The sequence below is a fragment of the Notolepis coatsorum genome (assembly GCF_963971535.1).
Source record: "Notolepis coatsorum genome assembly, chromosome: 17".
NCBI classification, from domain to species: domain Eukaryota; kingdom Metazoa; phylum Chordata; class Actinopteri; order Aulopiformes; family Paralepididae; genus Notolepis; species Notolepis coatsorum.
In genome coordinates this window covers 86,275,647-86,299,963 of record NC_140181.1, presented here as the reverse complement: position 1 = coordinate 86,299,963, position 24,317 = coordinate 86,275,647, and the positions used below count along the sequence as shown (strand labels likewise).

At 45.4% G+C, this 24,317-nt stretch overlaps 1 protein-coding gene across 1 annotated transcript in view; it reads right to left on the bottom strand.

Moving 5' to 3' along the window:
- The window catches only part of LOC311244123 (uncharacterized protein), a gene marked incomplete at its 5' end in the record, with an annotated part of 47,493 nt that overhangs the window by 20,762 nt on the left and 2,414 nt on the right, over positions 1-24,317 (bottom strand). Inside the window, 2 exons of the mRNA XM_084333533.1 lie at positions 8,627-8,717; positions 9,230-9,284. Of these exons, the coding sequence (XP_084189659.1) occupies positions 8,627-8,717; positions 9,230-9,284 (146 nt within the window). The remainder of the gene's footprint in view (positions 1-8,626; positions 8,718-9,229; positions 9,285-24,317) is intronic.

The following is a 24,317-nucleotide window of genomic DNA, read 5'->3' as shown; positions in this document are numbered from 1 at the left end:
GAAAAACAAACAATGTTTTAAATGTAATTGTAGATACAATACTGTAGTTACAATTTCTTTAATTGAATTAACTTAAACTAGAAAAGTAAATACAAACTAAATTAACAATGTAACTTACAGTTTATAGAAGGACAGTTTCCTTCTGAAGCACAACTTAATGTCTCATCCTTCCAGTCGGGACCATTTGTCACATAGTGAGAGTTCCACAGCTCAAGCAAACCCCCACCAATTGGTACAGGGCCCTGTTTCATGTACGTGGTTCAACTAAGTCGATCAAGATGTCCATTATCCAGCTTCAGTTAACCCGATGTTCGAAGCCGGGATTTTCCTGTTTCACAAAGGTGGATTCAGTCTCGTTAACTCAAGCCAGACTTGCGAGTCAGGCTAAATGCGCGCGGCCGTTTTAGGTGAAAAGCTAGCACGTATCGATGGCAGAGATCCTGATTCTCAACGGCATTGATTGATTAATTGATTTAAGACTTTATTGACAGATTGCAATACGGCTCAATCGCCTCGCCGACAAGTTAAATGCGTTATCTATAGGCTAATTCTAAGTCCCTCATTACCTCAATCAATCAGATTATATTTCTTTAAACTTGCCTGCTGGATTGAATAATCAAATGAGATCTTGCTAGCGAAAATTATTAGTTAACTGTTATACAGAATTACGATACGGCTCTCTTACCCATTGATTGATGTATAGTCAATCTTTTACTTATCTTCTCTGTGGTGTAACGGGTTCTTCTTTTGACTTTCACACGGACGACCGGGGTTCAAGGCCCTAGTCTTTTCCTTCTTTTTGCAATATAGGAATAATTCAATTTGGTGCACGTTGAGAGCTATATAAAGAATGACATCCTCAATGCATGTAGATTTATAATATTTTAACTTAAAACCAGGCTACTTTGGCGTATAATCATTAATATTATATTCAAAAAAATCATATTGGAAACACCGGGATTTGAACCCCGGTCGCTGGATTGGCAGGCATGAGCACTACCGCTGGGCCACTGGGCCAGATGGGATAAATTCATTGTTTATACATTAATGAACGAGAGACCCGTGTTTAGAATATCCGTTGTTTTGAATGAAGTTTATCTCTTTATCCTCATTCATTAATGTGACGTCAACGGCTCATTCAATTTCTCAAATCCGTCAAACAGCGCATCTCATCAGACATCTTAATCCCAGTTACAATTAAAATAACCACATCATGTGTACATCGCACGAGCGAGCGCCACCGTCGCCACAGTATATATAACGTGCATTATTTAGGACAAATGAATTTAATATCAGCATTTTGGGTCTATTTTACATTTCAAAAGCCCCCTCTGGAAGAATGGAGCACAAAAACGTAATTCAGAATGGTATAATGCAGATCGTAGACTGTGGGAATAGTTTCAGGAAACGGGCTGTCACTTCTTTGCGGGGGCGTGGCGATAGTTCAGGCTAACTTGAACTTGAACTCTGCTTTCGACCAGGCTCAAACTTTTGGATATGTTGTCATGGTGATTTGGAAAATCCACGTACATGAAATCGGAAAGTCCGGCTAACCCAGTTATCCAGCTAAAGTTATCCGGCTAACTCAGTTATCCAGGTACAAGAAACAGGGCCCAGGGCTTGTATTTTGGTTTTGCACTTGTCGTTATTTGTTATGCTATTGGCATCCTATTGTTATGCAAAGACTAGGTGATAGATAAGTTGCCGGTACTTGGCGCACGGTGCGACGAGTCGAGTGCAAGTTGTGAATGCATTTTTGTGTGCGCGCACGTGTACATTCGTGCGCGTACTTCTGCTCAGAAAAGTGCTGTGACAGCGTGGTACCGCGTGGGACCACCACTGCACCACTGCCTGGCCCACACTAAGGCTCTGGTAAAGCTGTCTACCTGGCCCAGTGGCCCACACTAAGGCTCTGGTAAAGCTGTCTACCTGGCCCACACTAAGGCTCTGGTAAAGCTGTCTACCTGGCCCAGTGGCCCACACTAAGGCTCTGGTAAAGCTGTCTACCTGGCCCACACTAAGGCTCTGGTAAAGCTGTCTACCTGGCCCACACTAAGGCTCTGGTAAAGCTGTCTACCTGGCCCACACTAAGGCTCTGGTAAAGCTGTCTACCTGGCCCAGTGGCCCACACTAAGGCTCTGGTAAAGCTGTCTACCTGGCCCACACTAAGGCTCTGGTAAAGCTGTCTACCTGGCCCACACTAAGGCTCTGGTAAAGCTGTCTACCTGGCCCACACTAAGGCTCTGGTAAAGCTGTCTACCTGGCCCAGTGGCCCACACTAAGGCTCTTGAATCGTGGTGTAACATTAGCCAGCTGGAAATCAATGTGGCTAAGACCAAAGAACTAATCATGTGTACCAAGCGAGATCTGGAAACTGAGCCAGTTTCACTTGATGGCCAACATGTTGAAACTGTGAATACATTCAGATATCTTGGTACAGTCTTAGATTGTTAGGTGAGCTTCTCTGAAAACACAGAGTATGTTTAAACATTTTTTTTTAATAAAAATCACAGCGACTTTGTCTTCTGAGAAGACTCCAGGGCTTCGGTGTCAGTCAGCACATTTTAGAGCTGGTGTACAAAACCCTTAATGAGGGTGTTTTAACTTTTCATTTTCCTGTTTGGTTCGGTCACCTGAACTGCAAACTTAAGAATAAACTCTCTCACATTGTGTCAATGGCCAGCAAGATAGTGGGCAAACCACAAAAGCCCTTGACTGTACTCCTCACAGAAAGAACAAGGAACATGGACCACACACATTAACAGTGTTGTGAAGAAGGCACGACAACGCCTCTACTTCCTCAGGCGCCTAAGGAAGTTCCAAGTCAGCCAGAAGATCCTTAAGAACTTCTACTCATGTACAATAGAGAGCATCTTGACCGGCAACATCACCTCCTGGTTTGGGAATAGCACTGCACAAGACCAAAGCACACTACAAAGAGTGACACGTTCAGCCGAACGCACAATTGGAGGGGGGCTCCCCACCCTCCAGAACATTTACTACAAGCGTTGCAAGGGCAAGGCTAAGAGAATCATTAAAGACTCCAGTCACCCGAACAACTGCCTCTTTGAACTGCTGCGGTCAGGCAAGCGATACAGGAGTCTCAAGGCGAGCACAGAAAGACTCAGAAGAAGCTTCTATCCCCAGGCCATCAGGCTGCTAAACGAACAATGAATGAACACTACACAACAACAACCACCAAACGCACATAGCACACACATCCACACGCACACACTCACTTTAAACAAACACACTGTAGCACCCACTCCACACACTTATAGCACACACCCACTTTAAACAAACACACTGTAGCACCCACTCCCCACACTTTATATTTATGGATGAAGGATTGCACTACAACTCGTACACCTTACTGTAAATTGTACCTAAAATTGTACCTCATCCCATTTCTGCTTTGCACTAGATAGTACTGTACATTAGTACACTGCATAGTATTGTGTATTGTATATTATATGGTAACTCAGAACATTGTACATATGTCTATACCGAACACTGTGACCTAATTTTCTTCTTCTAAATTCATGCTATATTATGTTATTATGTTATTTGATACTATCTTGTCTAGCACAGTCTCTGGAGCGTAACAGTAAGAAGCATTTTGTATGAAAGTATTCTGTACTTCTGTATGACAACTATTAAAGAACTTGAACTTGAACTTGAACTTGAGAAGGCGAGGAGTATCTTGGCAGACAGCTCCCATTCTTTATTCAGCCAGTTTGAGCTCTTGAGCTCTGGGAGGCGCTATAGAGTCCCCCTGGCAACTAGGCATATATTCAGGAAGTCCTTCATTCCAAGTGCCATTAGCGTCCTTCATTCTGCAAAGTGACCAACAAACAGAACAGTTCTTTATGTATTTCTAATGTTTAACCCTGTCTCTGCCCGTTTGTGTTTTATGTGTTTCTAATGTTTAACCCTGTCTCTGCCTGTTTGTGTTTTATGTGTTTCTAATGTTAACCCTGTCTCTGCCTGTTTGTGTTTTATGTGTTTCTAATGTTAACCCTGTCTCTGCCTGTTTGTGTTTTATGTGTTTCTAATGTTAACCCTGTCTCTGCCTGTTTGTGTTTTCTGTGTCTCTAATGTTAACCCTGTCTCTGCCTGTTTGTGTTTTATGTGTTTCTAATGTTAACCCTGTCTCTGCCTGTCTGTGTTTTCTGTGTCTCTAATGTTAACCCTGTCTTTGCCTGTTTGTGTTTTATGTCTCTAATGTTAACCCTGTCTCTGCCTGTTTGTGTTTTATGTGTCTCTAATGTTTAACCCTGTCTCTGTCTGTCTGTGTTTTATGTGTCTCTAATGTTAACCCTGTCTCTGTCTGTCTGTGTTTTATGTGTCTCTAATGTTTAACCCTGTCTCTGCCGGTTTGTGTTTTATGTGTTTCTAATGTTTAACCCTGTCTATGCCTGTTTGTGTTTTCTGTTTCTTTTTTTTATCCACTTTTCTCCTTATTTTCTATTTTTCTCCCATCCCAATTTCGTATTTCCAATTCTCCCCTCCCCTGTCTTGAACGTTGCTAGACTATGCCTCCCACTGGTCGGCTGTAGTGAGGATAGAAGCCTTGCATCACGTGTCCCCTCCGGTACACGAGGAGGCAGCCTGTTGCATCTTTTCACCAGACAGCGCAGACTCTCAGTGGCGAGGAGTAACGCGTGGGAGGCTCACGCTGCCCCCGATACTTCCTGTCTCTGCTGTACAGGCGCACCAACCGACCTGTAGGAGTCGCTGTCCACAACGTCCAATCCCCACCCATCGACTTTCCACCCGCTGACTCTGCCAATTGAGATAGTATGACGGCTGGCCCAAGCCGCAGGCAATGCTGACTCGGGGAGTCGAGACCGGAGTCTCTTGCATTGGTGACGAGCGCAATCTCCGCTACGCCACCCAGCCGCCTTGTTTTCTGTGTTTCTATCTTTAACCCTGTCTATGCCTGTTTGTGTTTTATGTGTTTCTAATGTTTAACCCTGTCTATGCCTGTTTGTGTTTTCTGTTTCTTTTTTTTATCCACTTTTCTCCTTATTTTCTATTTTTCTCCCATCCCAATTTCGTATTTCCAATTCTCCCCTCCCCTGTCTTGAACGTTGCTAGACTATGCCTCCCACTGGTCGGCTGTAGTGAGGATAGAAGCCTTGCATCACGTGTCCCCTCCGGTACACGAGGAGGCAGCCTGTTGCATCTTTTCACCAGACAGCGCAGACTCTCAGTGGCGAGGAGTAACGCGTGGGAGGCTCACGCTGCCCCCGATACTTCCTGTCTCTGCTGTACAGGCGCACCAACCGACCTGTAGGAGTCGCTGTCCACAACGTCCAATCCCCACCCATCGACTTTCCACCCGCTGACTCTGCCAATTGAGATAGTATGACGGCTGGCCCAAGCCGCAGGCAATGCTGACTCAGGGAGTAGAGACCGGAGTCTCTTGCATTGGTGACGAGCGCAATCTCCGCTACGCCACCCCCTACGCACCTATGGGTACTGTATGTACCCATTCTGCAATCTGTTAATAAAGTTTTCAATCAATCAATCAATCAAACCCAGCCGCCTTGTTTTCTGTGTTTCTATCTTTAACCCTGTCTATGCCTGTTTGTGTTTTATGTGTTTCTAATCTTTAACCCTGTCTCTGCCCAAAGGTCAGTGAATACCACGATCACAACACCAGAGGGAGCTCCACAAATCATGTTAAACCCAGATTCGGCTCAAACAAGGGACTAAACACGTTTCACAATTATGCCACATCAATGTGGTACGACCTACCCAAAGCTGTAAAGGAATGTGAATCACTACCCACTTTCAAAACACTCTCAAAGAACACGGGAGACTGCAATTCGAAACTGGCCAATGTAAATGTCCTAACCCAACCCCCTCCAATGTACTGTATGGACCAAGTATGGTTTTGTCAATATTCCAATGTACAGTTTTGCTTGTACAGTTGTTTGTGTTTTCTGCCGTGCTAGCTGCCTTCTGGCTTCGTGTGTTGATGTTTCTGTTTGGTGCCGAAGACAATTTTCCACCTTGGTGGACAATAAAGTTATATTAAATAAAATTAAACAGGGAAACTAGGTAGAGTCTGAGGACAAGCACTATCCCCAGCCCACCAGGCTGCTCAATGTGGACTCTATGAAACACTAACGTGTTCATTCTACAATCTACACTCACTGCACACAACATCCACATGACACACTCACTTTAAACACTCACCTTTAACATTAACTTTAAAACACTTTACATTACACCGTATTTTATCTATTTATTTGCCAAACAGATTTGCGCTACCTCTTCTACCTATAGTTTTGTATATTGTATTGTGTATGTATTGTATAGTGTTTGGTCTTTATTCTTTACTGTATGAAGCAAAATCTCAGGAGGGACCAAACATTTCACTATAATGACAAATAAAACAAAACTTGAAACTTGAACTTGAAACTGAGAACATGCACAGAACTTGAAACTGAGAACATGCAGAGTAATGTTCTATGTACTGGATAATATCCTGGTTAGGGACTTACCATAGATGTGGATACTGACTAATCCTGGTTAGGGTCATAGACAGAATTCATTGTCATATCACAATTGACCTATCTCAAGCACATTGACAATTGATCTGATCCTCCAATCACAACTGTCGCTTTCCTCGAACTAATGAAGCAACGGTTGTGATTGGAGGATGAAGGAAAGAGGATGGGGCTTGAGATTAATTATCAACTTCAATTATCAATGTGCCCACATACTGTACACGAGATAACTGAATATTTGCGAGTATTACCATGGAAACAGAACTCTCTCACACAGTGAGAAAAAGAAAGCCCAACAGTAAACAGCAAACTAGACAACGCCCCACTGTCCTGTGTATTACCAACAGGGTGCAGTGTTTACATCTGTCTCATAGACAGAATATTCACAAACGATATCTGAATATTAATGTGCAGGTAAGTGGTTCCATTATTGCTTTAATCACAATGGAAGCTCTTGTGGTCAGGGAAAATAAATCCGTTTTGACCTTGTGTGTCTCTTTGTTGTCTGTTTTTTGCTTTGCAGATCACCCCTGTTGCATCCAAAGCAGCTCCATTGAATTAAGTTAAGTTATCTTTATTTATCAAGCATATTTTACCTACATCCGGAATTCGTCCTCTTTAACCATCGCAACCAGTAGTTAGGAGCAGTCGGCAGCCACAGTCTGGAGCCCCGGGGATCAGTGGTGATGTACAGTATGTACAGTATGTACCTGACATGATGTCTTTATAGTGTGGGAGGAAACCAGAGGTACTGTGTTTAGCACAAAGAAACTATAAAAGAAGGAAGGGTCGGGCGGCCGGGTGGCACAGTGGGCAAGGCGCCCGCCACCAACGCAGGAGATACTGGTATCGAGCCCAGCTCTCTGCGTTGCTTCCGGCTTGGCCGGGCCGTCGTACTCACACAATTGGCAGTGTTAGAGGGTGGGAAAGCCGGTGGGTGGGTCCTGGTCGTTGTAAACAGCGACTCCTACAGTTCGGTCGGGGCGCCTGCTCAGCAAGGAAAGGATCTAAGGGGGGTAGTGTGATCCTTCCACACGTTACACCCTCTCAGTGAGAGTCCGCGATGCCAGGTGAAAAGAAGCGGTTGATTGGCTAGACGTGTGTCGGAGGAAGCACGTGGTAGCCTCCACTCTCCCAGACCGACCGTATGGGGTAGGTGCGCAGCGACCAGGAAGGGGATTGGGAATTGGCATAACGACTAACATTGGGATGGGAGAAAAACTGAGGAAAAAGGAGGGGGGAAAAGATAAAAAAAACAAAAAAAGAAGGAAGGGTCATCGTGTCAAAATACCAGCGTTCTATGCTCTGCTTGGTGCCAGACTCTGGTGCCAGTTCAACAGGGAGGTGCAGTGGTTACTTCCTGGTCTATAGGGAGGTGTAGTGGTTACTTCCTGGTCTATAGGGAGGTGTAGTGGTTACGTCATTGTTGTTTCCGGCAGGTCCACCTCGCTTGAAATCGCAACGTATTTCCCCATTGCCCATTTCCAAAAATCGTCTAGTTTAAAACAAATAAAGCATGAACATTTGCATGGTGTACCTTTCTGTGCGTATTCATCCACAATCTATAGCTCAACGTGAAAATATTCACAATTAATCGTAAAATAATTACGTCAAATTGTATTTTCAACCAAAAAATGCTTAAACAATAATGTTAGCGATAGAAGGGACCTCATTTTGTGCAAAAATGGAAAGCTTGCCAATGTCCGTGAGGCATAATTATTACAATAGCCGATAATCCATTTTCCCAATGATGAATCCCTAAACGGGTGAACCGCGCACGCGGTTCAAAGTGACGTCAGACTACACCTCCCTATTGAAGCCTGTATTCAAATTCTAAATACACCAGCTATCTGAGGAAATATACATCAACCAATATATCAAACGTTAGCTAGTTAACAATGCAACAAATGAACAGGGAGACAATGCAACACATGAACAGGGAGACGGCTGATCCCATTCAGCTCAATGTCGGGGGGTTTCTACATTTGGCACCGACGTGCGTTCACGCGCTACCCAGTGACACGACGACCCTTCCTTCTGTTATTGTTTCCTTGGTTTACCACTGTGCTTGTTAACCGCCGTCCTAACTGTCCCTCGTCACTTACCGTTCCCGTTGCAGGGCAGGCGGTTGATCTCGTGAAGCCTCGTGTCAGATTTGCTCATGGAGTTCAGTTTGGGATGTCGAAGGGTGCCCTGCTGATATAGAGACAGACATGTACGTGAAAGCACCCAGACAGCCGCGTACATACTAGACGCAAGGTTATGCGTGTGCATGCACGCACAAACACACACACACACGTGCACCCAAGCTTTTGCGCACGCATGCACACACACACATGCACCCCGACTTTTGCATGCAAATGCACACACACACACACACACACACACACAAACACATGCACCCAGACTTTTGCACACACACACACACACACACACACACACACACGTGCACCCAAGCTTTTGCGCACGCATGCACACACACACATGCACCCCGACTTTTGCATGCAAATGCACACACACACACACACACACACACACAAACACATGCACCCAGACTTTTGCACACACACACACGCACGCGCACGCACACACACACACACACGCGCACACACACACACACACACACACACATTTTTGCCATACACAAACAGGGAAGATAAGGAATCCACTAAACAGGAGAGAAACGAAAAGATAAAACCGCGCCTCACCATATTCACAGACGTCCCCTTCTCTCCGGCCGGAGGGTGCTTGCTCTTGCTCTTCCTGAGGAAGACACATCACCAAGAGCGAGGAAGGTCAGTGAGACCCGGGGCGGGGGGGAGAGAGAGAGAGAGAGAGAGAGAGAGAGAGAGAGAGAGAGAGAGAGAGAGAGAGAGAGAGAGAGAGAGAGAGAGAGAGAGAGAGAGAGAGAGAGAGAGAGAGAGAGCGAGAGAGAGAGAGAGAGAGAGAGAGAGAGAGAGAGAGAGAGAGAGAGAGAGAGAGAGAGAGAGAGAGAGATACTATCAATGACGTCCAACTCCGACCAGGGCACAGAAGGCCCTAGAGAACTATGAGGACTCCGGTCAGAGAGAGAGGAGCCTGAGTCCCTCAGTCAGTACCTTTAACCTTTAACCTTGGGCCTTGTTTGTATGTGCTGCGACCAATTCCTAACCACTGCATATCCAAATGTACATTTACACTAATATTGCGGGCGAGTATATAGATGTGACTGAACATTATACACCCCCAAATCTGACCTGTGGTCAGTCACCACACATGCACATCAGCCACAGTCACACGGGGGCGACAGTGGCTCAGGAGGTCGAGTGGTCATCTTGTAATTGGGAAGGTTCCCAGTTCGATTCCCACACCTCCCGGTCAGCGTGTCGAAGTGTCCTTGAGCAAAGACACTTAACCCCTAACTGCCCCCGATGAGCAGGTTGACACCTTGTATGGTCGCCTCCGCCGTCGGTGTGTGAATGTGAGGAAACAAAATAATTTTTGAAGCGCTTTGGATAAAAGTGCTATATAAATGCACCATTTACCATTTAATATAATTCATATATTAATATATTCATATAATTAATGAATTCGGTAGTTGTCATTCGTCTCGTGTTTTACTGTGTCCATAGTGACACAGTAAGCATTACACTAGACTAGAGGTTCCAGTAGTGGGCAGCTTGAATTGCCAGGTCCTAGAACCAGCGCTCTGGGGAGATCTTTTATTTTTAGAGCATTAACTCTGTGGAATGGCCTGCCTCGGAACCTCTGCTGCATTTACAGTAGATTCACTTTTAAAAAGAATCTTAAATTGTTTTTAAATTGTTTTTAACACTGTAAAGTGGTTTTTTGTTTTTGTTTTACACTAATGTAATTTTAGCTATATTAATTGTTACAGTAGGTTCATTATGCATTGTGTGTACTGACTTTTAATAATTTTGTTTTTTTGCAATGGTGATTGTTTTTGTGTTTTTTTGTGTGTGGACCCCAGGAAGACTAGCTGGTTGCTATCGCACCAGCTAATGGGGATCCCTAATAAAATCAAATCAAAATCAAATCAAATAGTGAATGATGTAAACATTCCTTCATGACTACTGCTACTATTGGAGCTATGCGTCATCCTGGCTGCCGGGCTGCGGGTGTAACCAGGGGTAACTGTTGACACAGAGAGGGTGTAACCAGGGGTAACTGTTGACACAGAGAGGGTGTGATGAGGACAGCGGAGAGCAAGGGAAAGGCTCCTGGTGCAGGTGTGAGTGTGAGAACGGTTCTACCCACAACACCCCCCCCCCTCTCAGATTGCACCTGATCACACCTTTATTAGGATCCTACTGCTGTGTTCAAACCTTAAAGAAAACACCTGCACCACACAGAATAAGAATCAGTAACACAGAAATCTGCTAAAACAATACCTTTGTATATCCTTTTCGATAGACATGTAATAGATTTGTAAACAGAGATGCTGTTTTTTTAACATTAATATTGCATTGACTTGCATTGGCACCTGTTTCTGTATAAGGCCGTTATTGGTGACCTACCACCATACTCACTTCATTGCTGGATTGGAGCTCTGGATTCTTGTCATACTCACCCTGGTGATTGGCTTTTACAGTTAAGGTTCCTAGAGTTTGCACTGAATTGTGTGGCAGTGAAAGGGTTAACCTTCTGTATTGTTGCAGTGAAATGGTTAACCCTTTGGCAGTGTGGCAGTGAAAGGGTTAAAACTCAATTCATTTGTACCTATTGGTCGGTTCAAATCTTTAATAGAAAACCATTTCACTAAAGTCTGTAGTTGTTTTTAATTTTTTTTTTTTTTTTTTTTTTTATGTTTTGTATATCTCGACGTCATTACTGATATCAAATAAAGATGAAACTGAATTAAACTGGGTCCACTTCCTTTAGGTGAGTTAGTTCCTTGTTAGCTAACAGTCAGGGCAGAGAGCCAGTCAGCCAGCCAGCAGCAGGAAAGCAAGTAATTATAAGCTGACAAAACAAATGTCAGACGAAGGGGCAAGCGCTGTGGTACAGTAGCTCTCTGGAAGTTGACATTTTAAAGTGTGGAGGGAGGCCACCTGTTCGGTAGTATTAGCAATATGATTTTGAGTAAGCCTGAATGACATTCATCAGTTCTGTGCCTTATTAATCTCGGTGGTTGTTCACATGTAATATAGCCTTTGTTTTTATTGTGCGTCTGATGTCTCCTCAACTCTCTTGGTCAGGGACAGCTTGTTGAGAGTTATTTTTCAAGTGGACCCAAACTGTGATTAGTTGCCATGTTTTTCCCACCCCGTGACAACATCCTTTGTTGTGAAAAAGGGACCATTCAGTTGTGCTTATATGCATGACTACACAGCATGCACACAAAGCACCGTGGTCAGCTGGGCCCTTTTACTGTAACTACTCCCCCCCCCCCCCCCCCCCTCCTCCAGCGAGGTACAGCTTTGTCTTATCCATACAAGCAGAAAGACCATATTTCCCAGGGGAAGCAGGAGCAGATGAGTACGGCTCCCCACGGTAGGAGTCCATAATAACATGACGTCAGCGACAGTGAAAGTAAAAACTATTTCATGCAGATGATTAAAGTACATTTAATATTGCCCTTTTTTTCTTTTTTTTTGGGGGGAAATTATCTAATTAGATGCTGGATTCTACCGGAAGCCTTGACTACTGAGAGGATTAATTGGGAGAAAGTTAATGAGAAATTCATTATTCGATGGATCTAGCATACCGGTATTATTTCCTACTGGTACCTCATATTATTAGTACATAAAGTGAGTATAACCCTTTCACTACCACACTACCAAATGGTTAACCCTTTCACTGTGACAATACAGAAGGTTAACCCTTTCACTACCACACTACAGACGGGTAACCCTTTCACTACCACACTACAGACGGTTAACCTTCTGTAGTGTGGTAGTGAAAGGGTTAAACTGGTAACTGCTGTAACATTCATGTACCGTAGCTCTAGCAGGCGTGGGGTGTGGGGGTGTGGGGGGGTACATTTCATTCTTTAGATCTTAATGTCGTTTGGTTTCATCTCCAACGACACCAGCTGACTTTGACATTTCTGTACATCATTATCATCTGTGTATCCCATGGCAACAAAGCTACAGGGCAGGCTCTGATTGGTCCCAGAGGGCTCTGTAAAAAAAAAACACCACAGGCTGTTCCATTGCTCTTGCCTGGTTGGGAATATTTCTGATCCTCTTTTCAAACCGCAGGGTGTGTGTTCCATGGCTTTGGTCTGACTGGAGGAGCAGCATGCTGGGGTGGTGATGGTTGCCTGTCCTGTAAACAGCTTTTCATCTGATCTGACACTAAGATCCATTAACATTCATTACCGCAGAGAGAGAGAGATGAAAAGAAAGAGTAGGCAGGCAATACGAATAATTGGAGAGGGCACAAGATAGCTACTGGAGGCGGAAGGGATAGAAAAGTCGTTTTTTTAAAACCTACTTTTCTTGTACTTCAGATCAGATGACATAAAGGTAACATTACTGTAAGATAAGATATTCCCTTATTGATCCCCTTTGGGGAAATGCGGGCGTCATAGCAGCATAGGGGGGGGGGGGGGGGGGCGGGGAGGGGAGGTACAGGTATGGGCAGGGTTATAGAAGACATGGGTTCTACAGTGCACACGTTTAGATGAACACACACTCCCATGCTACCCTACAACACCGAGAAAGAAGCAATGAGCTAGAGATGGACATTTTCAATTATTTTTCAATTATAGATCTCGTTGCAATCAAGTTTCTCATTATGACCCTGCAGCCCCTATGGCTGTCCCGAGTGGCAGTGCTTGATGGACGTTGCTGACGCTCTGTTACCTCAGCTTACTCTCTGCACCTGGTCTTCTCCATGTCCCCTCAGTGCCTATTGCGTGTGCGTCCTGGCCGGGGGAGGAATTCATCTTTGAATTGCCATCCCGAGATTTATTTCTGATTTAGCCCAAACAAAGAGGTCAGTATTACTCGGTCCGTCTGTCAGTCTGTCCCAAATTGTCAAAAAACCTTGCCATGAGATAGTAGTGTCATAGAGTGCCAACACGTCGCACACCTCCACTCGCTTCCAATCAAGTCCTGCATACATTTTAAGATCCTCCTCGTCACCTACAAAGCCCTTCACTCCCTTGCCCCCCGGTACCTGGCTGACCTCCTCCATCCCTACATCCCAAGGTCACCAAAGAACAATGATGATTTATTTTGCACATAATCTCACACACGTGCAAAAACCTCTGAACATCTTTTGCACACATTCATTTAGTTTGACAGTAATTTTGAGTAAAGTAGTTTGAATTTGGCCACCAGTGACGTCATCGGGGGCATTGAATCCTTGTGTTGTGTTCATTACAGCTCCATGAAATGATGTAGATGAAGAAATAACAACACCCTGTCTTATAGGGACTGCTACCTTATCAGTTCATTGAGCCGTACACGCGGATCAAATGTCCCCGATGACCTCACTGGTGGCCAAATTCAAACGCATTATTCTCAATAATAGTGTCAAACTAAATGAATGTGTGCAAAACTGTTTTAGAGTTTTTGGGATGTGTGTGAGATTATGTGCAAAAGAAATCAGCATTGTTTTTGCCCAGGACATTTAGTCACATGATAACTTGACTATAAATGACAGGATGATGAATAGTGTGCAGGGCTGAATTAAATTGAAAGTGATGTCGGCCGGCGGATGTCGTGACCAAGGTTGTTGCAGGACCCTGTCTGTGCCCCGAAATGTGTTTCCATAAATCTCAGACTTGTGGCCGAGAGCAGGGTCGCGTTAGGATACCGCTGAATATACTATAACGGGGCGACAGCGGCTCAGGAGGTACAACAGTCGTCTGGAAATCGGGAAATTCCCAGTTCGATTCCCGCTCCTCCCGGGCAGCGAGTCGAAGTGTGACTTGAGCAAGACACTTCACCCCTAACTGCTCCAGATGAGCAGGTGGGCACCTTGCATGGTCACCTCCACCGTCGGTGTGTGAATGTGTGAGTGAATGGGTAAAATGTGAGGAACAAATTGTAAAACGCTATATAAATCTGCCATTTACCATTTTATGTGACTCATTTGTCTTCCCAAAATGGCATTTCAAAGAAAGCTACACCACATATGACATATAATCAGTGGTTGGGCTGAACGTACTGTATGCCAGCACTGAAGACCAAAAATATCAACGATGTGCTGATTTCCTGTTTCCAATTAAAGCCTGCCTATCAGACTGTTTGTCCATTAATGTCACACCAAACGACCAAATCAAATTCCTTGTATGTGTAAACTACTTGGCAATATAGACCTTTCTGATTCAGATTCTGGTTGATGACGTCATACTTGATCTGCTTGCAAAACTAGCTTAAAATCCGTTTAGCTACAAATGCCCCTTTCAGAACTCACCACTGCACTTTATATTCCTCTATAAACTGGCCATCCCTACACACCCGTCGTGAAATACACTGGTTTATGTTCATCTATAAAACTCTCCTTGGTCTGTCACCCCCCTACCTGTGTAGTTTGTTGAAACTGATGTCAGGGTGGAAATTACACAATTTTAAGGGCAAGGCCATTTGGACTTCTGTGTCACAACTTTCTTTTAGGGCACAAAGGCCACATGCCAATAAAATAAGTGGATTTGGAACCTTTAATTTAATTTCAATTGAATAAATGTAGTTATTGATGGATAGATTAAAAACAAACAACAATGGAAAATGAAAGCGCTATTCTCCTCAAACAAAACAAAAACCTTTCCCGTCGCCCACCCACCACCCTCCCTCCCTTACAGTAGAGCAATAAAACACAATGAATAAAGAATATAAAGTGTCTTTAAAGGCACTCTTGCTCTCAGGTTGTGCCTTTAATCTGACTCTGACTCAGATTCCGTCTGGGGTTCACGCCCAAGGCCTTCTCTTGGCCCATATGGTTTAATGTTAGCTTAGCTAGCTAAATCGGAACTAGTAAAGCAGATAAATTAGTGCTACGTTACGTGCTATTAAAACAGAGGTTTGATTCAGTCAAGCTTAGCTAGCTAGCACGCTGTGGTCTGAGGTGAAGCAACCTGCCTTGAATGGTGTTGGTGCGTGAGTGACCTGTCTGTCCCCTACCTGAAGCGAACGGACGTGAACTTGAACTTGATTCGCAGACTTGTAGGGCTGTCCCCGACTAAGGATTTGGATGGTCGACTATGATTGGCCAAAATTAGCCGTTAGTCGACTATTGGTCGACAAAAAATAAAAAATAAAAAATAAAAAATAAAAAAAGTATAATATTTATAATTTTTTATTTTTTATTTTTTTTATCATTCCATTTGGGCTGTGGGGGGTGCTTAATGTCTGAAGGAGTCGACTGAAGGCTTCTTGTCCTCTGCAAAAGCATGCAATTGGTCCACTGATGGACACATCTTGATATTTGTCTAGTCTAGTGTGTTCATTAGATGGGTGAAATCCTCTTTCAGTGCCTCTGTGCCTGTTTTCATAGGCAGTTAGCCTCTGGTATGCGTGCCATTAGCATTAGCCATGCTTCTAGGCCTCTTTTCTTTTGGAAAGAATGATACTTTTTTTATATTCGACTAAGAGGTTGGCCAGTCGACTACGGCTCCTTTCGACCGATTAGTCGACTAATCGACTAATAGGGGTCAGCCCTACAGACTTGTAACTCATTGGTTGCGCAGTGCGCACGCAGGCAAAACATTACGCTGCATCTAACCCACTAACATTTACCAGACACTGAATTAATTTCGGGTCGGGATTCTTTTCCATCATGATGGGATAACCCCTTAACAGTCTTGCAAATTTTGCATAAAACGCATGTCGATTGCATACCCAAAGTAATTTGCGATTTATTATACTTTATACTTATAGCACATGCATGAATCTTGTCTCTTTTGAAAGGTAACATTCTGAAGTGTCATACACAAAATCAAAATCACTTTGAGTGCTAATGTAATAGAACAACAGAGGTTTGAGCACAATTAAATATTTGCTCCTTACTTTTGTGTTGACTTGTTGCCAGATGCCTATTTTTGGGTTACAGCTGAGAGGTAGGAGCTTGAAAACATAACGTTTCCATAGCCTGAAGTCTTATAGTCATACAGATCCAAAGTTTATAAAAGTCCCATGTGTGTTTTACAAAGGTTTTTGTAATGTGCGTACCGCAATAATTCCAAGTATCCAAAATGCCCGTCCGCTTCCATTCATTCAGACGTGCGAGTCGAAACAAATAACTTGTTGGTCTTCTTCTGCCCCCTTCTCGTTGCAACCAGTGCTCGTCTGGGATCGCTTTCGGAGCAGATGCTCCTTCGCTACAAGTGGTCACTCGGCAGAACGGCTTGTCAAATGATGCTCGCCGGATATTTCGTCTTGTAAATCGAGACCTGAAGCAAACAATAGGTTGAGTGTGGTGACGATCGAATAGCAGCAAATTCAACTTTCCAACAATGTATTGAATGATCAGGAGAAACGCAGCCCGGAGCCGACAGACGCACAGGAGCGACGGCCCATATGAGGACCGTCGAACGTTAAAACCTCAATATTTTGACAGCTAGGGGCACAAAGGCCATGTTGGCCCTAGGGGGGGGGGCAATTATTTTCCGGGCACAACGGCCAGAGCGAGGGGCATTGGCGGCCATGGCCGTTGTGGCCGTCATATAATTGCCACCCTGCTGAGTGTGTTTTGGGGATTTTCAGCAGGATGAGATTTGAAGAACGGGTGTTGTTGCAAAATTTGCACCTGCTGTCTACAGATCCTCATCCTGCTGAAAATCCCCAAAACACAGTCAGTAATTGGTCAATCAGCATTTCAGTCTGCCGTGCCCACAGACTGGAACAATTTACAAAAAAGTTAAAGATTGGACAATTTCATCTCCAAATCAGCTTTCAGCGAAACTACATGTATCATGGACATGGATACTGACACTTTGCAAATGCTACTAAACTAGCACCTGTATCTAAACTAGCACCTGTATCTAAACTAGCACCTGTATCTAAACTAGCACCTGTATCTAAACTAGCACCTGTATCTAAACTAGCACCTGCGAGGAGTAGTGAGGAGCAGTGAGGAGCAGTGAGGAGCAGTGAGGAGCAGTGAGGAGCAGTGAGGAGCAGAGAGGAGCAGTGAGGAGCAGTGATGAGCAGTGAGGAGCAGTGAGGAGCAGTGAGGAGCAGCTAGGAGCAGCTAGGAGCAGCGAGGAGCAGCTAGGAGCAGTGAGGAGCAGAGAGGAGCAGCTAGGAGCAGTGAGGAGCAGAGAGGAGCAGCTAGGAGCAGAGAGGAGCAGTGAGGAGCAGTGAGGAGCAGTGAGGAGCAGCTAGGAGCAGTGAGGAGCAGTGAGGAGCAGAGAGGAGCAGCTAGGAACAGAGAGGAGCAGTGAGGAGCAGTGAGGAGCAGTGAGGAGCAGCTAGGAGCAGTGAGGAGCAGCTAGGAGCAGTGAGGAGCAGTGAGGAGCAGAGAGGAGCAGCTAGGAACAGAGAGGAGCAGTGAGGAGCAGTGAGGAGCAGTGAGGAGCAGCTAGGAGCAGTGAGGAGCAGTGAGGAGCAGTGAGGAGCAGTGAGGAGCAGAGAGGAGCAGCTAGGAGCAGTGAGGAGCAGCTAGGAGCAGTGAGGAGCAGTGAGGAGCAGTGAGGAGCAGAGAGGAGCAGCTAGGAGCAGTGAGGAGCAGTGAGGAGCAGCTAGGAGCAGTGAGGAGCAGTGAGGAGCAGTGAGGAGCAGAGAGGAGCAGTGAGGAGCAGCTAGGAGCAGTGAGGAGCAGAGAGGAGCAGAGAGGAGCAGTGAGGAGCAGCTAGGAGCAGTGAGGAGCAGAGAGGAGCAGAGAGGAGCAGTGAGGAGCAGCTAGGAGCAGCGAGGAGCAGCTAGGAGCAGTGAGGAGCAGTGAGGAGCAGCTAGGAGCAGTGAGGAGCAGTGAGGAGCAGTGAGGAGCAGAGAGGAGCAGTGAGGAGCAGTGAGGAGCAGAGAGGAGCAGTGAGGAGCAGTGAGGAGCAGTGAGGAGCAGTGAGGAGCAGAGAGGAGCAGTGAGGAGCAGTGAGGAGCAGTGAGGAGCAGCGAGGAGCAGTGAGGAGCAGTGAGGAGCAGAGAGGAGCAGTGAGGAGCAGTGAGGAGCAGTGAGGAGCAGAGAGGAGCAGTGAGGAGCAGTGAGGAGCAGTGAGGAGCAGTGAGGAGCAGAGAGGAGCAGTGAGGAGCAGTGAGGAGCAGTGAGGAGCAGTGAGGGGCAGCTAGGAGCAGTGGAGAACCTTTTCGCCTTTCTTCCCCCCTCTCACAAGAACGGCCAATTATTAAAAAAGTTTTTCTTTCTTTCTTTCTTTCTTTCTTTCTTTCTTTCTTTCTTTCTTTCTTTCTTTCTTTCTTTCTTTCTTTCTTTCTTTCTTTCTTTCTTTCTTTCTTTCTTTCTTTCTTTCTTTCTTTCTTTCTTTCTATATTTTTCTCCCATCCCCAATTTAGTCGTTATGCCTTCCTGGTCGTTGCGCACATTGCCCCACTGTCCGATACATATGTGGAGTCGCCAGCCGCTTCTTTTCACCTGACAGCGAGGAGTTTCACTGGGGGAACGTAACGCGTGCAGAGGTTCACGCTATCGCCCCCAGATCCCCTGTTTGCAATGACCAGGACTCATACCCGACCGGCTTCACAATTGTGTTCGTAGGGACGACTGACCAAGCCGGAGGTACCGCTGAAAGCTGGATTCGAACCCAGAATCTCTGCGGTAGTAGGCGATTTTGAGAGCAGATGTCCCCAAATACGTGTGTTGGAGCCAAAATGCCCTTCTGTTTATTTAGTTTTATTTTAACTCACGGTGCAGAGGTTTGGCATTATCAGTCACCATGGCAACCACCACAGGGGGTGGTTACCCATATATACTGATCAGTGGGTGACGAGCCCCAGGTGCGCAAGGGGAATAGCCATACAGTTTTTGACCGTGTCTTGTCGTGTTCGTGTTGATGTGCCGTATAGGTCGGCGTTCAGTGTAATTAGGAAAAGAGTTTTTTGTATTATATTATTTGGTTGATAATGGTCAATAAAAGGATTGGCATATCGAAAATGATACGAGCACTCTGGACATTGAATTCTTCAAGCACGCGTCTAACTCAAGCCAGCCCACTTGCCCCTCGCAGTAGGCTTATAGGTAAAGGAGTCTACATTAGTCAAAAACTCAGGCTCTTCGTTTGAAATGGACAATTGCCTTTGTTATTTATTGGAAGACGAGGATAATCGCGCTGGGCGCTCAAGATTCATTCAAACAGCTGATCAGCGAGACAGCGCGCTCTGCGCTCAAGATTCAACAGCTGATCAGCGGGACAGTGTTTTGATTTTTTGAGGCCGCTGAAAGACATTAGTGACAACTGTTTGGTTCACCGTTTCGCTTGGAATTGCGCGGAACGTGGACAATCTGGACCAAGCTGCCCAGCACCGTCAGGGAGCGGACGGACCGGGAGGAGCTGCCCAGCACCGTCGGGGAGCGTACGGACCAGGAGGAGCTGTCCTGCGCGCAAGCAGCGGACGGCACCAGCTGAGCTGCCCCAGCACCATTTGGGCGAGCGGACGGATCGGGAGCTGTCCACGGTACCACCGTCAAGGAGCGGATGGCACCACCTGCCCCAGCACCATTTGGGCGAGGGGACGGATCGGGAGCTGTCCTGCGCGCAAGCAGTTTATTGAATAGCGCTCGGACAAGGAGCGCTGTTTGAAGACTTTTCGAAGTTCAAAGAATAAAGTCAAACGGCCCCGACAGCGCTGCGCAACGAACAGGTATGTAGCGCGCTACCGGTATATCTTATATGGCCATATAAAAAACAAATGTGTGCACACAGGGTCAATTGAGAAAAATATAAAAAGGGAAAATTCCAATGCATTGGTGGTATATGGTTGTGCAACCCGTTCGTGTGTGTGTGTCAAGGTTTGGTTAGAACGTCATGTGATGATTAACTGTGGGTTTTGTTTATTGTGATTTAACCAAAGGTACCGTTTCATATTGAATCTGTTGGTCTTATATTGCTGATATGAATTCTGATAAAGGTGTTCAGAATCCAACAGAGACCAGCGTTATGGTTGAACAGCCCGCCACGGCTGAAACTCATTGTAAAGAACCTTCATTGGTTGAAAAGTCACAGCCCACACCCACAGTGTCAGTGGCTAAAACACAGTCCGAGGTGGACACAGGTCAAATCACACACAATGTTGATACCGATCAGCAGGTCACAAAACGCAAGAGCAAATTAACACCAAAAGCCCTATTGGATAAAATTTACACATTACATAAATTACATAAATCTAAATTTAACAAGGCTTCTAACTTGCAAAAAACGATTTTGGGGTTAATGCAAAGGGGATGCAAACAGGAGGTGCAATGCGCATTTACGCAATATCTCCACATATGCAAGGAAGCAGCAGCAAACCAGGAGGCTCTGTTGCCAATAGTACCTCCTGAGGAAAGGGGAAAACATGACATTTGGTTCAAAGCCAAAATGATCAATGTCAATGACTTTATTGATCACATGAATGCATGGACAAAAATGACCAAACCTGTGGAAAGTGTTCATGAGGATGAGGAGGACGTGCAAAATCGAATTAATCCAAATGACAGCATTTCTAATGTGGAAAGTGTTAATAAGGATGAGGAGGACGTGCAACATCTAATTAATCCAAATGACAGCATTTCTAATGTGGGAAGTAAAAAATCTGCTCACAAAGGTCACACAAAGTCTGATACCAGCAGGTCCAGCAGGTCCAGCAGATCTTCTACCTCAGCAGCTCGCTTACAGGCCGAGGCAGATAGAGCTTCACTTGTGATTCGCGCTGCAGCGTTAAAGGATAAACACGCTCTGGAAGAGCAGGAACAGATCCTGAAACACGCTCTGGAAGCCAAGGAACAGATCCTGAAAAAGGATAAACACGCTCTGGAAGAGCAGGTACAGATCCTGAAAAAGAAAAAGGAAACGATGGAGCTTGATGCACAACTGGCAGCTACCAACGCAAGAATAGCAGTATTACAATCCCCCAGTCACCAAGCTCTTTCACTCACACAGTCCGATGGAATGGACTCCTACTACAGGAAAGGAACAAGGTTAAAGGAACCCTCAGTCACTCTCAATCCTCATGCAAAAGAATATACATCACTACCACAGCAACCGTCTATGCAGCCACCAGAACCACAGCAACCATCTATGCAACCACCAGAACTGCAGCAACCATCTGCACAGCAATCATATGTGCAACAACCATCACTATGGAAACCACAAGCTATGCAACAGCAACAAGCACCCATTCAACAACCACCACCCTGGCAAATACAACAACCTATGCACTTGATGCAGCCAACACCCATTCAACAGCCCCCATTTTGGCAAAGACAACAATCTATGTTGTTACAGAAAAACTCCCATTCAAACACAACCGCCATCTTTACAAAGACAACATGTGTCTTGGGATGGAGCACAGGACAATACAACTCACATGGAAGCTCCTGTGCAGCTAACGACCCCAACTGTAATTTCACCCCAAAGCGATGAAACCTCAGTTGTATGCAACCTATTAAAAAGACAAAATGAGATAACAGCAATGCTAGTGGAGCAGCAAACCACTCACTTACTGCCACCAAGAGAGATTCCATATTTTGATGGGGATCCTCTGCAGTACAGAACCTTTGTCAGAGCCTTTGTTCATTGTGTGGAGAAGAACACGAGAAACAGAGGTGATTGTTTGTACTTATTGGAGAAGTACACCAGGGGTCAGCCTAAAGAGCTTGTGCGTAGCTGTCAACACATGGCTCCAGACAGAGGCTATGATATGGCAAAGTACCTACTTGAACAACACTTTGGAGATGAATATAAAATCACAGCAGCTTACATGGAGAAGATGCTCAACTGGCCGCTAGTGAAGGCTGAAGACATAAAATCTCTTCAAGCCTATGCTCTTTTCCTTCGGGAGTGCTGTAATGCTATGGAGAATGTCCAGTACATGAGGGAACTCGATATGCCAGTGAACATGAAAGTATTGATTTCAAAGCTTCCATACAAGCTCAGAGAGAATTGGAGAGTCTCTGTATGTTCGATAATGGAAAAACACCATCGCAGACCACAATTCATGGATATTATAATTATAATTTAGGACCTGCTCCGAGGTCATCAATTGGCACACATGCGATGCATGCATGCAATTCGTATCTGCGATTAACCCATCCCGTCGTCCTTCCCCCCCAAGGGCAGCCGGGAGCAGACAGGCGTCAACGTGAGCCGCGCCAGGGGACCAATCCAAGTGCTCCTGTCCGTCTTCGTCAAGGACGCCACAGCGTTAGCAATCTTGTTGTTGTGCATGTTTTTCCATTGGGTTTATCTTATCGGGGGGAAACCCTTGCGAGCACGGGGAGAACATGCAAACTCCACACAGAAAGGCCTGGGAGATACCCCACCTGGGTAACTGGCATCATGGAAACCTGGTCCCCAAGCGGGAATCGAACCCTGGACCTTCTTGCTGTGAGGCGACAGTGTTAACCACTACACCACCGTGAATATTGTCACATTCATTGAGCGCCAGGTAAAGATTGTCTCAGACCCAGTCTTCGGAGACATTCAAAATACACCACCAAATACAGGAAGTAGACCTATGAACATGAACAGAATGAAATCACAAATTAAACCCAAATTCATAGGAGACAGTTTTGCAACCACAGTTACTATCGAAACCCCTGCAAAGCAAAGAAATGCATGTGCTCACAACACCAACACTTGTGTATGTTGCTCTAAAAACCACACTCTGGATCAATGTCCTCAGATGGAGGAGAAGACACACAGGGACAAGATTACTTTTATAAGACAAAAAGGAATCTGTTTTGGCTGCCTTCGCATTGGACATCTTAGCAGGAATTGCGAGAAGCGCTTGACTTGCAAGGTGTGCAGCCAAAACCATCCCAGTGTTCTTCATATAAATCAGAAGGAGAGAGCAAGCAACACAAACCAGCCAAAGAAACCTTTGGTGAGTAACGCACAGATCTCTTTGCAGACATGTGGACAAACAGGGGCCGGGAGCAGCAATGGGGCTCTGTCAATCTTGCCTGTACAGGTGAAGTCCAGCAAGGGAGACAACATCATTACAACATATGCATTTTTGTCCAGGCAGCACTGACACATTTTGTTCAGAAACCCTAATGAGAAGGCTGAACCTTACAGGAAGGAAAACACAAATCAGCTTACATACCATGGGCCCAAAGGCATCTGTGTCCAGCTACATGCTGACAGACTTGAAGATCGCCAGCCTCACTGGGAAACAGTTCTATGACCTGCCCAAGGTCTACACCCAGAAGAGGATGCCCGTAACCACAAGTAACATCATTAGCAAAGAGGAGTTGGCTAAGTGGCCATACTTGGATGGGGTTGTCCTTCCTCGGATTCAAGCTGATGTGGAGTTATTGATAGGTACCAATGCCTCCAAAATGCTTGAACCTTGGGAAGTTGTGAACAGTCGTGGCAATGGGCCATATGCCATTAAGACCCTATTGGGGTGGGTCATTAACACTTTGAGTGCCACTCACGAGATTTCTCTGGTTTTTAATAGTGACGTAGAATGCCACTCACGAGATTTCTCGGAATTATTATTATTATTATTTTTTTTGCGATCTGAAAAATTATTGCATCACCCGAGCCTACCCGAGTATAGCCGAGGGGCGCCGGCGATCACTGTGGAAAAAAGCGCCCCCTGTCGTCTCCCAGATGACATAAGTGATTTTGGAATGGACTCAATGAAAATGAATGGGGAAAAAAATCCGGTACTCCACATTTTCCAGTTCACTGATCCAGCCGGGGTTACCAGAGTTCATTCTGGAGCCTCAGAGCCCCGCGGATCATGG